Source organism: Carya illinoinensis, chromosome 8, assembly GCF_018687715.1.
Source record: "Carya illinoinensis cultivar Pawnee chromosome 8, C.illinoinensisPawnee_v1, whole genome shotgun sequence".
NCBI lineage: Eukaryota > Viridiplantae > Streptophyta > Magnoliopsida > Fagales > Juglandaceae > Carya > Carya illinoinensis.
The window spans coordinates 21,956,376-21,973,223 of NC_056759.1; the positions used below are offsets into that span (position 1 = coordinate 21,956,376).

The following is a 16,848-nucleotide window of genomic DNA, read 5'->3' on the forward strand; positions in this document are numbered from 1 at the left end:
CAACATGTTACATGGACATCATATTATGCAATCTATACGAGGGTGGCGGTGGAAGAATCAATAGCAATGTTTTGCCTTGTGTTGGGCCATGCACAGGGACAAGGAATTGTGGCGACTAGTTTGAACATTTTAGTGAAACCATAAATCAACATGTGAGGTTAGTGATGCAGTCGCTCTGTCATCTTGGGACACATCTGATTTCACCAACTTTCTTCAACATTCCACGCATGTTTAACTAGCCTATGAGCAACCTCATTACCAAGATGATTGACATGTTGAGCACTACAATTTTGGAATAGTTGCATTAGTCTTCTAGTCTCCTGCACTAACACTCGTTGATGGACAAAAGAATCACTATTTGTTTGTAGCTTAGATATCATCATTAAACAATCATTCTCAAGGATGAGGTTTTGAATTCCCATATTAGCACATATCTGCAACCCCCTAAACATAGCAAGGATTTCAACAGTGGATGGATCAGCGACTTCTTCTTCCCTTTTGCTAGTTGCCAGCACAACATCCCCACTGAAATCTCTAAGAATAATCCTTACCCCAGCCTTCTTTTGATCATTGAACTTAGCACCATCTACATTGAGTTTGCAGGAGCCTACAGGTGGTGGAAGCCATTGATGGCTTGGCTGCTGCTTGGGGGTTGGGATTTGTCTTCTGTTATGAGGCACCTTCTTCATTGAAAACACAAAATCAGTCACCTGGGCAGGATCCATGCAAACCTTCTCATGCATCATCTTGTTCCTTCTAAACCAAAAACCCTATGCAATCAGTACAAATGTAGTCAACTCATCCACTATGCCATAACTCTTAATGCTCAATGCTACTCCCCTGAAGGATTGAGTCTGGTCCACATTATGTACCATAGGCAGATACTTAGACCAGTGAGCTTGAATACTAGGACAATGTAGTAGGGCATGTTGCATATCCTCCACATTGTCTTTACAGAAAATGCACTTGTCCTTCACATCAAGCCTTCTTCTTTTCAGATTTTCCATGGTTAGCAATCCATCCCTGCATGCTCTCCATACAAACACTTTTAACTTTGTTAGGGACCTTCAGCTTCCATAGAGTAGGCTGTAGTGGATTGTGGTGATTTGCATTCAATGGTTCTCCAATATTTTCCTCTTTGCTGGCCTTGAAGAATCTATAAGCACTCTTAACACTAAACTTGCCACTTTTTTCCTTATCCTAGATCCACTTGTCTTCCTCATCACTTGGGCTTGGAGCAATTTTTAAGATCTTTACACCTAATTTTGGATTGAATAGAGATCTAGTTCTGTTGATATCCCACCATTTAGTGTTGCTATCAATTAGATCCCCCACCGTAGCATCAATGGAATTAGACTCTGTACAAGTAGTATCACTTTACAAGACTTGATGGCTTGGGACCCACCAATCCTTCCAAGTCCTAATAGTCATGCCATTTCCAATACTCCATCTGCCCCCCTTGAGAAGAAGATGCTTGGCCTCCCAAATTCCTCTCCAAGCATAAGAGGGATTAGCACCTAGAGGACATCAAAAAACTGAACTTTTGGAAAATATTTAGCCATGTAGATTTTGTGCAACAAACTTCCTTTCTTTTACAGAATTCCCTACCCTTGCTTTGCTAGCAACGCCATGTTAAACACACGTAGGTTTTTAAAGCCCAGGCCTCCTCTATATTTGGATTCACACATCTTAGCCCAACTAATGCAATGAATCTTTCTCTCTTCCTTCCCCTGCCCAAACCAGAATCTGGCCATCATTGATCTGAGTTGTGTACATAGGCTTCCAGGTAGTTTGAAGCAACTCATGACATAGGTTGGAATTGACAAAGCCACAGCTTTGATCAATACCTCACTATTGAGAAAACAACTTTTCTTTCTAGCCTTGAAGCTTCAACCAAACCTTATGTTTAATCTCTGAGAAAGCATGAGACTTTGACCTCTCATACTTTATCAAAGCTTGTAATCTTCTATTAGTTTCTATCTCAGCTTTACAAAATATGACACTATCATCTGCAAAGAGTAAATGGTTGAGTCTTGGTGCCCCTCAGTAGACTTGTATCCTTGGGATTGATTTGGTCCTATTTGTTTTCCTCAAGAGGCCAATGAGACCCTAAGTGTAAAGAATGAACAAATATGGAAATAGAGGATCCCCCTGTCTCAAGCCTCTAGTAGAAACAATATGACCCTTGGGTTCACCATTTATAAAAACAGAAAATGATGCAATCTGAATGCACATCATGATCAAATGGACCCAACTACTCTCAACGACCAATTTTTCCATAATAGTCGTAATGAAGTCCCATTACACCCTGTCATAGGCTTTACTCATATCTAGTTTTAAAGACATGAAGCCTTTCTTCCCCTTTCTCTTATGTCTCAAGTAATGAATCAACTCATAGGAAATTAAAATATTATCAGTAATGAGCCTATCAAGTACAAAGGCAGTTTGTGACTCAGAAATGACATGTGGTAGAACCACTTTGAGTCGATTTGCAAGCACTTTTGAGATAAGTTTGTATATGACATTACACAAGTTGATTGGTCTATAGTCTATCACTTTTAGAGGGGTTTTTTTCTTTGGCACTAAAGTGATAAGTATGATTTATAGTCTAAAAAGTATGATTTATAGTCTAAAGGAACTCACCTGAATTGAGTGCTTTAAGAACAACTGATAATACTACCTTGCCAATGGTCTACTAGTATCTCTAGAAAAAGATTGGTGACATTACCATCTAGACCAGAAGCTTTGGTGGGATGCATCGGCATTAGAGCCATGTATAATTCTTCCTCAATGTAAGTTGATATGAACCCGCAGGAATGGATCCCTTGAACCCATAATCAATTTGAAGACTCACCTAAGAAAGCCAAAATCAAGTCAATGAAAGAACCTAGACCAGTTGAGGAACTCATTTCAAGAACCTAGATTATATAAAAATCTAGACCCCTTGAAAAACCTGTCTCAAGAACCCGGATTACAAAAGAGGAATGCCACAAAGGTTATGATTTACCTTTGATAAGTTCAAAAGTTCATTTAAGAACAAGAGGAGATAAACTCAACTCACAAAGAATAAAATTCATCAAATTTCATAAACTTCTTCAAATGAGGCAAAAACGAGTATTTAAATATGCCTTCCCAAATCAAACCCTAGCAAAACAAAAATAGAAGTCTTCCAAAAATACCCCAAGTGAATAATGCACGGCTACAGTACTGCTATAGTAACTTAGCCTCTTGAAACCCTAGTTCAATAAAATAAAACATATGTGGGCCAAGCATTCTCAAGCCCAATTATTCTAGACTAATTCCTATAACTAATTAAAAACCCTTTTAATAAAATAAACAAGTCCAATGCCTTCAATAACAATAAACATAATAATATTCCCAAAATAATAAATCTTTAAATCCTAAGTCATGTTGCACTCTTCCATAGCTTATATCAAATGATTCAAAATTGGTTCTCCTTCCTTCGAGCCGATCTTGAATGTTGGAGTCTTGTTAGCTTTATCCCAAGTGAATTGTACCCATCCTGCATAGCTTCCTTAATCTTCTAAGCTCTTGACCTTATAATTGGCCTATCTGAAACTTTCAAATGATCTTTGAGACTTGATCCATCTTTGTGCCCATCATTCCCTCTCTCCTCAAAAGGATTCGACCTCGAATCTCCACCTACATCAAAGGGAAAAAGATCAGTAACATTGAAAATAGCAGACACATGATACTCACCTGGAAGATCCACTTGATATGAAGTATCATTAATTTTTTCAAGAATTTGGAAAAGTCTATCCAAGTTACTTCTATCATCAACAAGCAAAAGCATTTAAAAGGAGTAAGTGGATTAAAACTATAAACAACTTCAAAAGGAGAATAAGAAATAGTAGTATGCATGGTCCTCTTATATGCAAACTCTAATAATGGCAAATGATACTTCTGCAAACTTTCATGAAACACATCTAAAGTCTTCCTTTCACCAAAATGACCACTCCAATTATTTGTAAACTCAATGAATGGCAAATAGTACTCCCACAAATATTCAAGCAGCACATCTAAAGTCTTCTTTACACCAAAATGCTCCAACAAGCTACATCAATGTAGAAACATCTCATGCATAAGACTAGCAGGCTCACAAGGTCTATTCTCTCTAAACAAATACCAATCTAGTCTATAGCACTTACCAAGCGATACTTTCTCACGTACTCCATACACACTAGCAAAGTCATTATCATTAGCATGCAATTTCTTATCATATTCAAATCTCAATAACTTTGTATCTAAAATAAAAATAAGGTCATACCTTCTTGCTAATACATCAACCATAAAATGTTTCTTACCATGTGTGTACTTGATTACATGAGGAAAAGTCTCAATACATTCCTCCCACTTGACATGCATCCTAGTCAACTTATCTTGTCCTTTCAAGTGCATCAAGGACTTATGTTCTTCAAAGAAAGGTCGGGTAGTAATTGTCGCACCTGGCACAAAATCAATGTAATACTCTATCTCTCTAATAGGTGCCAATCCCCTAAACATACCGCTAGGAATTATGACCTCATATCCCTGCAACAAAGAAACAACAACACTAAGCAACGAGTCGTTAAATTCATTAGTATAAAAGCATACCTTAGCATACAAACTCACTTTTGTTTTTCCTTTTCTCTCTGCAATCTCTCTTTCTTTTTCTTCTCGTGACTCCACTCTTTTTTCTAGACTCTCAGCTACCTGTCTATTTTTTTTCACTCTCTTTGTTCTTTTTACTCTTTTTTTTCTTTTCACTCTCTATTTTCTTTTCACTCTCTATGTTCTTTTCACTCTCTCCTTCTCTTGAGGTTTCACTATTTTTTTTTCCTCAATCTCAATCTCACTCCCACTCTTTCTTTTTTGATCAATGTTACTTTTCAGCTTCAGTTGGTCCTCATGGACAGATTTTGGAGTTAAAAGAGCAAACTTGATTATTTTTCCATCCTTTTCAAAATTGTACATGTTCATTAACCACCCGTCATGGATCACTTTCCTATCATACTTCCACGGTCTCCCCAAAAACATATAGGCAGCATGCATAGGCGCTACATCACAAAGCACCTCATCCTTGTACTTCCCAATTGAAAAAGAAACTATCACTTGCTTATGTACCCTAACCTCCCCACAAAAATTCAACCACTACAACTTGTATGGTCTATGATGTTTCAAGGTAGGTAAATTCAATTTATCAACTAAGGTAGTGCTAGCCATATTAGTACAGCTCCCTTCATCAATAATCATACTACATACCTTGTTGTTGATGTGACATCTAGTATGAAAAATGTTCTCTCTCTGCTGCTCTGTTTCATCTACCTTGATTTGTGTATCGAGAGCACGTCTGGCAATAAGAGACTCACCATACTCTTCATACCCATACCCATTCTCAATACTAGGCTCACGTCTCCTCCTATCTCTCCCACCTTGCAGATTTCTAATCACTACACCTCGTTTATCCATCCTATCCCTCACTTCCCTGGACACCAAATTCAACCGTTCAAGATGGATCCTAAGTCATGATGCACTCTTCCATAGTTTGCATCAAATGGATCAAAATTAGTTCTCCTTCCTTTGAGCTCCTTCCTTTGAGCCCATCTTCAATGTTGGAGTTTTGTTAGCTTCATCCCAAATGAATTGCACCCATCCTTGTATGGCTTCCTTGATCTTCCTAACTCTTGACCTTGTAATTGGCCTATTTGGAACTTGCAAATGATCTATAAGACTTGATCCACCTTGGTGCCCATCATAAGCTTTAATCAAGTCCTCATTCATATTGCTGGTCACCTTCCTCTCCACATTCTCAATGATGTCCATAGAGCCCCTGTGCTTATGATAAGCCTATCCAAATCCTCCCCCTCTTGCCATACACCACAATCATTTTGTAGCTTCATAATACTATTCTTTTTTCTTCTTTATGAAGCTTTAGCATGAAAAAAATTTGCATTTTGGTCTCCTTCCTCCAACCACATAGCTCTTGATCTCTGCTTACACCTAATCTCTTCCCTCTCTAGCCATAGTTGAACCTCATCCCTTGCTAAGATAGTAGATTCTCTATCAACACCTCTACGATCACTCTCATGTAGCAATTTGAGGTTATATTTTGCCTCCTGAAGCTGAGTATGCACCTTGCCAAACTTATGTTTTATTCCACAAATCCAATTATTGGCTACATCCTTTAATCATATCAATAACTTTGCCCATATTACTATGTGGAGTCCCAAGCTTCCAAGTATCTTTTACAATCTGTGTACAACCCTTCTCACCAAGCCACATAGCCTCAAATCTGGATGGCTTTGATATGAACCCATAGGATTGGAACCCCTTGAACCCACAATCAATTTGAAAACTCACCCAAGAAAGCCAAAATCAACCCAATGGATGGAAAAATCTAGACCCGTTAAGGAACTCATTTCAAAAACTTAGATTATATTAAAATCTAGACCCGTTAAAGAACCTGTCTCAAGAACCCAGATTATAAGGAGGAACACCACAAAGGTTGTGATTTACCTTTGATAAGTTCAAAAGTTCATCAAGAACAAGAGGAGATAAAACCCAACTCACAATGAAATAATCACCAAATTGTCTAAAAATGAAGTGGGCGGCCACAAGATGTTTAAATACTCCCTAACAAAAATAACCCTAGGCCAAAATAAGGCCCCTTTCCAAAAATACCCTCGAGTGGCCGAAAACCCTAAATAAAAATAAAAGAATCCCAAGCTCTCTCTTATATGGCCGACGCCCCATTAGGTTTTACATTAAAAAAGTTTCCCTTAAAATCCTATTTAATAAAACATAAGACATATGTGGGCCAAGCATCCTCAAGCCTAACTATTATAGACTAATTCCTATGACTAATAAAATGAGCCCTTTAAAAGAATTAAACAGATCCAAAGCCTTCAAGTGCCCAAAGCCTTTAAGGCATGTTGCTCTCTTCCATAGCTTGTATCAATTGGATCAAAACTGGTTCTCCCTCTTTCAGGCCCATCTTGAGTGTTGGGCTCTTGCTAATTTTATCCCAAGTGGATTGCACCAATTCTTGTATTGCCTCCTTGATCTTCTTAGCTCTTGATCTTGTAATTGGCCCATCTGAAACTTGCAATGGATCTTTAAGACTAGGTCCATCTTGGTGCCCATCAGGCTTTTTCCTTCTTTTTTAAACCAACGTACACCATCTAATTCCAACCATATGGGCAAATGGTCAGAATAAGCTGCCGAACCATGAATGACAGTGGCACTTTGGTATAATTGACACCAACTATGATTTGCAACAAAACGATCAAGCCTCTCACTAATAGAAGATGAACCACCTCTTTTATTACACCAAGTGAACATAGGATCTATGAATCCCAGATCTCTAAGTTCACATTCAGATAAAACCATTCTAAAGTCAAATTAATTGTTATTCAGGTCTAGCTCTACCTCCCCATTTCTCACTTTGAGTAGCAATTTCATTAAAATCTCCAAAGATAAGCCAAGGTTCATCCTCTCCTCTCCACAAGGTATGAATAAGGTGCCAAGTTTCCCATCTCTTAGTAGCATCAATGTGATAATCTGCCCCTTCTTCTTTCTTTAAGTATGAGTCTCGTTTTACGTGTTGAGCCTCGTTCTACATGCCGAACCTCGATGGCGTGTTCTGAAAGTTATCCAGCAAATTTCAAAGTAAGATAGATATTTTAAATCTTACGGATATTTTAAATATTCTGGAAATATTTATATGAAATCTTTCCAGTATTATTAGATAAGCTTGTTTTTAAAGTAACACAATTATAATAGTTTAATGAGCTCTAAAAATATTATAATTGTGGATAATTATTTAAATTAAATATTTTAGTCATTTTAAAATATTAAGAGATTTAACTTTACGTTGAAAATTCTAACTTAAATTTAAATGATTTTATTCTCTTTGAATAATTAACGATACTTCATCATTTTAAATAATGATGAAGGAATATTACTTTATAAACTTTAGTTTATAAAGTAATATTCTATCTTAATTCCTCTCAGCGTTTTATTTTAAACTTTAGTTTAAATAAAACACTTACATGTTTTCAAATTAGTGTTTAAACTCATCGTTAGATCATTGCAAGGATCCCGAAATGAAGGACTTAGATTAAATACCCAAGCCCCTCTCTTTCCTCCTCACTTTTTCTCTTTTCCTTCTTCTCTCTCATCTTTCTCCCTCCCTGCCCGATACACGCTGCTCTCTTCCTCACTGTGTGGGTTGCTCTTCCAGCTGGCGCCACCTCTAGCCACTGTGCCTCACCTCCCCCACCTGCGTGTTCCTCTCCCACCGGGGAGCTCTACCCCACCGGTGGTGAGCTATACCGGTAGCTCTCTCTCTCTTTCTTCCTCCAACCGAATGGGTCTTAAAGCCTATTTCTCCACGTAGTGTGGCCATACACGGCCAAATCAGCCACTGAGCACCACCAATGGCTTCACCACATCATGGGCTTCCCCCCTATGTTCTCCTTTCCCCCTACCTCTCACTTTCTCCAATGGGTCTTTACACTCACACACGTTCGGTTGCATCACTGTACACCGCCGTACATGGCTACCCACGGCGTGTCATCACCACCATCTTGTTCCTCTCATCACCATGACCTTCCCCCAACCATTTTCATGCCCAACAGAGCTTTTCACAGCTCTCACTCTCCAAGGCACACGTGGAGCGTACTTTGTGTAGTGCAGCAACGCACCGTGTGACGTGTGCTGTAGTGATGTGTGGCATAGAATGAAGAGAGTACAAGTGTTGTGTCATGTAGCGACGCACCGTGTGATGTGCGTTGTGATAATAAGTGATGTAGCAAAGGGAGTATGCATGGTGCGTACTCCATGTTGTGTAGCGATGCACCGTAAGGTGTGCATCATAGCAATGGTGTCGTAGTGTGGATGGAAGAGAGTTCACGTGAGTGTACTTTGTGCTATGTCATGATACACCAGAAGGCATGTCACGAAGGGTTGGATGGCGTAGCTAAGAAGTGTGGAGTACATGGTGTAGTGTCGGGAATTGTGTAATAGTGTCCCGAAGTGGTGCTGATGTGGCATATAGTCCGGGGTGACGAGTGTTGCCTTGTGGTTGACTTATGGCTGAGAGTATATGGAAGTGGTGGAAAAGTATCAGAGAGTGCAGCGAAAGCATGACGGGCGTCGTGCTGTAACTTGGGAATTTGTCTCTAGCTACGTGACGTGACAGAGCGGCATTTGTGGATGCAGTCCTCTTCTGTCAAGTGTTGGGATGAACTTGTATAAGACTGGGAAGTAGGCAGAGTCCTATCGACCAGGTCTGAGAAAGTTGGTATTGGAGTATGGAGTTTGTTTATACAAGTGGGTGTTCATTGGAATTATAAGTTGGTCTTAGGTGATAAAGGGATAAGGTACATGTGCCTTTGGTGAGACACGTGTGCCGAACAGGTTCACCATATATAATGGATAATCTGTCATCAGCATGGTTACGTGGTGTTTTAGCCCCAGAGTTGGCTTGAATTCATGTAGCCTGTCTGGATGAGAATGAGGATTTAGTATGGGCCAAGATAAGTGAAGGTAGTAATGAGTAAGTTGTCTAAGGTTGGAATGCATGACTCTGTGGGTCGGAATCATGAATTGGAATATGGAACTATAAGAATGAGACAGAGGTCTTAGTGTCTTAACCCTAAGGTGAATCACGGAGGTTCACTTTAAGAAATAGGACCCTTAGTATAGTAAATGGCACATAAGAGCCCAGGGATGGATGGAGAGTGTTCAAAGTGAGGCATAGTTCCATTTTTAGTATAGTTACTTATGCATTAGATGGATGATGACGTAATGTTATGTGTATGCATATAGGTTGCTATCTGACACGCACACGAGTGGACTGCATGGAATGAGTATGGCATGAAGTCCATGTAAGTATTGCATTCATACTCTTCTAGAGTTTTCTTATATAAACGAAGAAGAAAATGAAATCTTTTCTCTAAAAGGAAAATGAAACTTTTCTCCACGAAAACACGTTTTACAAAAAAGAAAATGAAGCATAAGTTTTCAAGTATAAGTATGTAGCGGCCCTCCTTGGCAGCCCATTTTCACGCACCCAAAGTATCATATGTGTATGCATGTGGATAGATGCTATACATGGTACGTCTTGTATGTATGTTCACGAAAGAAAATGAAACGAAGCTTTAAAAGATGCAAGAACAGAAGTTTTTTAAAATGAAAAGAAAGAAAACTGCTTTTTTTCTAAAATGACTTTTACGAAAAGAGAAACTTCTTTTAAAATGACTTTTATGAAAAAGTTTTCTTTTAAAATGACTTTACTAAAGAAACGAACTGAAGAACCGTAAGAACTATAAGAAATGACTGTAAGAACTGTAAAGGACTAAAGGACTGTAAAGGAAAGGAAATGACTATAAAGGAATGAAAGGACTGAATGGATGATGTATGAAAATACGTAACGGCCGGCCACATGAACTGAAATGGAAATGGTACCGAATGGACTGTACTGGGCAGATTGCAATGCCAGGTAAGTAGTGCTGGTAGTGCACCCAGTGCTGCACCCTGACGGAATGGATTCCCAATCCGTGGCCAAGGGCGGAATCAAGTGCAAAAGACCGCTAACCCTAGCACACTAGGTGTAACAGTGTGCTACAATGGCCCATGAAAGTAATAAGAAAGAAAGAATCCATGTTAAGAATGAATGCATGTATGTATGAAAATATGTATGCATGAATGTATGTAAGAAAAGATGAATGCATGAATGTATGTATGCATAAAAAGACTCTTTAAGAAATGAAGGCAACGAGGCGTGGGGAACTATTTTAAGAAAAGAAAGCACGTTTTTAAAGAAAAACCTCACCTCGCAACATTTTTAAAATGAACTACATGTCCGTGCATGATAAGTACGATATGTATGTATGGAGTGATGAATGCATGACTGAAAACCTATGTTATTATATTTTAACTGTATGAGGTAATGCTTACGAGTCATTGACTCATTTTAGTTTTTATGTGTGCCCTCCCAGGGACAAAATGAGCATGACAGGTCAGGACAGGCACAACCCAATGGGAAGAGCACGAAGGCCTAGGCAAGACATTTTGTACAAGAAACTTTAATTATAAAATTTAATGTTTTCCGCTATAATCTTTTAATTAAGAAAATGAATTTTATTTATAACATGGAGTCTTTTGTATCCTAGCATGAAAGGAAAAGAAATTTTAAAAGGAACCGTAATTTCCGTCTATTTTTATTAAAATTATTCTATAAAGGACCACCCTTGTGGTGGGCGTTACAATCAAGTTGGCCATAAATACCCATTAGAAACCATTTTTTTATGAGGGCCTGACTCAGCCAACATTAAGGCAATATGATACTTTGAATAATTCAACACTGACAAGTTAACCTCTTATTTCTATAGTAAGGCCTGCCCCACTTCATCCAACACAATCAACAGATAAGCAATTAGAAAAACACAATAGAAACTTACATCTTTCCATAGTATCATGAGCAGCAAGTTTTGTTTCTTGGAGAAACAAAACATTAGGATCTTCCTTCTTGATCAAATCAAGAAGGGTTTGAATACCATGTGAGTTCCCAAGCCCACAAGTATTCTAGCTTAGAAGCTTCATGGTTCCCAGCCTCGCTAGGAACCTGATGGATTTAATTTCTATATACGTTTTGTCATATTTTTACTCTTATTTTTATGCTAGTCTGTGTTTAATTTTCTTATTTATTGAAGTTTTATTTATCTTTTTTCTTTTTTTAGGAATAAATAAATTGAAAGAGTCATGGGAATTAAGGAGAAACTTTCCTTTTTAAATTCAAATTCCCTTCATCAAGAGTCCAATAAAAATTTCCTTTCTCGAATTTCTTAAAATACTCTTCAATATTTTGAGCATAACGTTTTCTAGAAAATTCCAAAAAGGGTGATCTGAGTATCTACGGTAAGCTAAGAAAAAACCCTACAACTTTCATGTTGAAGACTTTTGAAAAAAAGAAGATCTAGATGTAGAAAAAAGCACATCAAAGAGGTGGTAGAAAAACAGCCGATTTTAGAAGAATCTTGTTTTGGAGAGATTAGAGGGAGGAAGACTAGAGCCTTGAAAGGGAGGATTTTCTTCACCATTGAAGAGGAATTCAAAACTTGGAAAAAGAATAAGAAGACAGAGGCCGAATTGGAGTTGTTGACGATTGAGATTCTCGATCTACATACAATTTCCTTCTTAACTCTTTCATATTCTCTTTGTATAATTTTCATTATGAATTCCAAAATTATTATGATTTGTTTTGATTCTATTATGAGCTAATTTCTAATGCTAAGACTAAGATGTAGCCTCTCCATGACAATTCCGAATCTTATTTTTACGTGATCATAATTTTATCATTCATTTTGATTATACATCATTGAGTTTAATGTTTTTAATTATCTAGCCAATAGTTGAGTGATTTGTTGTGCATGTTAATTCGAGAGATGATGCATGTAATGTAGTTTCATATGATGTATGTCATGAATTGAACGAAAGACAGGAATGTGCCAACGTGATTTATGTGGCTTTTATGTGAAATATTATAAATCTTAATGTGCTCAAGTATTTTTAAATTAGTATAGGCGTATCGCGGGTTATCGTATGTTGGGTAGTTCTAATTTTACTCAAGAGAGGGTCCTAGATATTTCGCCGTCAACTAGAATGATAATTGATTGATTGCATGATTAGGATTTGGGATTGGATTGGTTAGGTGAGTCAGATGCCTTAATGTTTTCTTATTGAGTAAAATCTTCTTCTTTTTAAGTATTTGGTCAATTTTTCATTTGTTGATTTAATTATATTTGTTTTTTTTTTTCAGATTCAAAATCCACCACTTTTCTTGATTTTCAAATAATTTAGAATTAGAATAATTTTAATAATTAACAGGTAAATAGTCATCATGGGCTCGACAACCTTCTTTATCACTATATTACTTGTTACGATTTCTGCACTTGCAAATTTTCACAACAGAACCAACCTCCATCGATTCACTTTGTTGTTCATTAGAGCATTCTATCACCTTCCTTTGTTGAGCATTCAGTCACTTTGAAGATCTTCCTCATCACCCACCTCTAACTTCTATTTCCCCAATGTTTTTAAGTTTCGAAATGGTTGGTCATGAGAAGCATGTAACAGCACTTTCCTTTTCCATCTACGTGACCCTTCTTTGTTATGAGGAACTAGCAGACATGCTATCGGACCATCAGCATCCAGCTCATTACTTTGGGCCAGCCCATCAACCCACGGGCCTTCGGTCTCCATCTTACCATGTTGAAGCCCAGCCACTGACCCAGTCTTCAACGGCACGTTACTGCCATTTTCAAAATCCACTAACTTTTTACTTTCAGGCTCATGATTGATATGAATCACCAGATTTTCCTCCCAAACGTTTGCCTTATGTAATGGTTTGGATATGGATTGAGACCCAACATCTACTCCCTCCACAATTTCCTCCGTAAATCCCTCCAAGTGTAAATTTTCCAGAACCCTTCCCGGAATGGAAACTTCCTTAGCCCTTGAGCTCCTAGCCACCTTGGTTTCTACCGACTTTGGTGGCTACACCCTTTCCTTTAGCTGATCCTGCTTTTCTTTTTGCAGACCACAATTGTTCCCTGTACGTAACTGACCGGTGCAAAACTGCAAGTGCACAGTATCGTAGTTTTATAGTAAAGTAATAAGAAGAGTATCGTCCTCAGGGATTGGTACCTTACTCTTGCCAAATACCAAAATTATGCTAATCTCAATTCTATCTAGAGGAATCGCTAAGGTTTTTGTAGTAGCAAATAAAACTAGATCAACTCAAGAGAAATAAGCAAAGAAAGTAAAACTGATGTTTGAAGATCAAATTCAACAGGGAAGAAAACTTCTAGGAAATCGATTTCACCATAATTCTTCACTATGCTTTTCTCATCCAGCTAATTTAACTTAAACCTCTTTTGTCTATTAGCAAATCTCTAATTCATCCAAAAGCCTCTTTCGATAGTCAATTGGAATTGATTCTAGTTTATCAATTCACACAAGAGTATGCAAATTAAATAATCAAGAACGCAATAAGACCAATGATTTAATTACTACACAGGTTCATACAAGTCTTTCGATCTCTATACTTACCTATGCTGAAATATCCAAGATCTACCCTATGATTCCCTCTTTCGATAGCAAATCACAAGATTAATAATCATCTAATCAATGGCCAGTTAATTAGAAGCATTAAACTCAGAATAAATCAGATAAACAAAGAGAGAATTGCATTAAATTAGCATGGACAAACAAGCATAGTTCGGAATTAGGTTACATCGTTTTCCTAGAAAGAAGAAAATTTAGCTCATACTAGAATTGGAATTCAACATAAACGAATTCACCATAATTGTTCTGAGAAGATGGGAAGAAGAAAATAAACACTGAAAAATCCTCCTTGCAGCCTCAACTGGTCGTCAAAAGCTCAAGAGAACGATTCAACGCCTTTCTCCCGTCCGTGCTCGTGTATGAATCCAACGTACGTGCAATAAATTGGAATTCCGTCTCCAAAACAAATGATTTGAATCCCTCTAGCTATATTTTTCTCTCCCAAAGAGTGTTCTCCAGTCAAAAACCGCGGCTCTAGAGTGAAGAATGGCCTTTTATATGGTCCCACGGCGGAAAACCTAAAATCTGTCAAAATACGATGTTCGCTCGAGCGGGGTGTCGAGCGCGCGTCGAGCGTTCGACTCTGCCTGATTTCGCTCGAGCGTCCTATCGAGCGCACATCGAGCGTTCGACTCTGCCTGATTTCGCTCGAGCGGCCAATGTCTCCGCTCGAGCGATCTTCGTTTTTCAGCAACCTACTCGAGCTCCCTGTCGAGCGGCAGTCGAGCGTTTGAATCTGCCTGAATTCGCTCGAGCGGCCAAAAGCCTCCGCTCGAGCGAACTTGTAAAATCTGCAATATGAAATTTTGCAAGCCATCAGTAACCAAGGGCCATATGGGAACATATAAATTGCTTGCGACTCCATTTCCACTAACCAAGACTCACAATCACGAAGATTATGATCTAACATGCCACATGCATAGCAAAAATTCAGAAGCCGCTCGACCGTGAAACTGACCCACACAGACTGTGACCATGCCAAGGTTAATCTTCTTAGCTGTAGTAAAGGCTTAGTGATATCCACATTGACCCTGACTCGCATGAACTCCCCCCATGCCATCTCATCCTTTTCGAGATTGACTTCATCTACCCTCCTTATAGCAATTTGAAGAAGATTGCCCGTGTATTCATTCCTAGCCATTAGAGGAAGATTATGAATCCTAACCTAGAAAAGAGCCTCTACCAACTTGATCTGATGTACTTGTTTAAATCCCTCCACCTCACTCACCAAAACAAGTTGTTTATCAAACGTCCACTGCCCATCTCTTTGCACCCTTTCTGTATCCCGAGCATCTTCAAATTCAGCTATGAACAAAGTCAAATCCAGGTCACTAATATGCATTGGCTTCATAGGCCTCCATATTTTCCTCATAGTTTGCTTGAAAGCCATCTTACTGAAATGCCTATGAGTGAGCAGTTTGAAGATCAAACATTTTCCACCTCTTACTATCACAACATCGAGCTTGGTTGAATCAATAGTTATCTCCTCCTCTTCTTGTTCAGTAAGGGAGAGACGCTGATAAGTCCCTCCAAATCCATTACCACCCCCACGTCCACTCCTTAAGAACACACATCCAAAAAAAAAAAAAAATCTATGAGGTAGTGCTTTGTTGGTTCCTATACAAGATAGAAGAAAACCCCTACGTCAGGGAGAACCTGCGAGAGGAGTTTCAAGTTCCAAGTTTCTAAATCTTTGAGAGTGCATATTAGTTACATGGTCAGCTAGAGTCACATAATTAAGGATAAACCATAAAGAGGACTTTTTCATAATATGGGCTGTTTTGAAGTCCATATTAGTTACATGCTCAGTTATGTCCACATCCTTATTTCCCCTAGTGACCTTCCCCACTCTCTTATTCATCCCCTGTAGTGGCAAGTCATAATCTTATACAAAATGAAGCTTCTCTTGGCTAAAATTTTGAAAGTTGTGTTTTGCCTTCAAAATCTCTCACAAAAATAAAAATAAAATAATAATAATAATGTTGATGGAATGACCTGTAAAAAAGGTTAAGATGATATATATATAGTAAATTTAATTATTTATATCTTAACTCTTCCTCTCCTTTGTAGGTCAGAGTCTGGATTCAAATTTAGAACTTATGCTCTGATACCATATGAAATCACCACTTATTCCAAAAATTTAAACAAATGGGAAGAAGTAGATTTAAATATTCATATCTTAATACGACCATTGCCCCTTAGACTTGACTTGTCTCATTTATAATCAAATTCCTCTAACATCATATGTTGACATGGATTCTTGAAGACTATTTCCTTTCCTTAGTATCCTTAGGTTTCGTGACATATTTTTCAAAGCTTCCACATTCTAGTAAGTGTTTGTCAGCAATTTTGTGATTTGACAAAGTTCTCCCCTCAATGCAATTTGTCCTATAAACTTTGTACGGATAAAAATCTCCTCATTATGCGATAATGATAAGTTACGGTCTAGCTCTTCTAAATCCCCTTACAGAAGACTGATACAAGACACACCTACAAAGGAGAAACCTTAGAGATGACCATTATACAGAAGTTTCTACGTAAACATAAATAGATAATCTGTTGCTTGAAGTTTTCTTCAATTTATCCGCATCTAAAAACTTGTTGGATGGAGATTGTTAAAAGTCAATTTCTTACCTTTGGTAAAAAATCACAGAAGTCAATTCTATCCACTGAAATAACCCCAATTGCAAACTGATGTGCGTGTGTAGCAATAGTGCT

The 16,848-nt window shown here is 38.1% G+C and overlaps 1 protein-coding gene across 1 annotated transcript; it reads right to left on the reverse strand.

The window, feature by feature from the left end:
• Positions 1-200: 200 nt before the first annotated feature.
• On the reverse strand, positions 201-1,007 carry LOC122274504. Its single transcript, XM_043083540.1, has 2 exons — positions 873-1,007; positions 201-770 (listed from the first exon to the last, which is right to left on the reverse strand). The coding sequence occupies exons 1-2, from the start codon at positions 1,005-1,007 to the stop codon at positions 201-203; spliced, it is 705 nt and encodes a 234-aa protein (XP_042939474.1).
• Positions 1,008-16,848: the final 15,841 nt, after the last annotated feature.

What these genes read in the sequence shown, in the direction of transcription:
- LOC122274504 (XM_043083540.1), bottom strand. Translation starts at nt 1,007, where the DNA reads ATGGAAAATCTGAAAAGAAGAAGGCTTGATGTGAAGGACAAGTGCATT. An exon ending in GGTCTAAGTATCTGCCTATG is followed by an intron (nt 771 to 872) that starts GTACATAATGTG and finishes CTGATTGCATAG; the next exon opens with GGTTTTTGGTTTAGAAGGAA.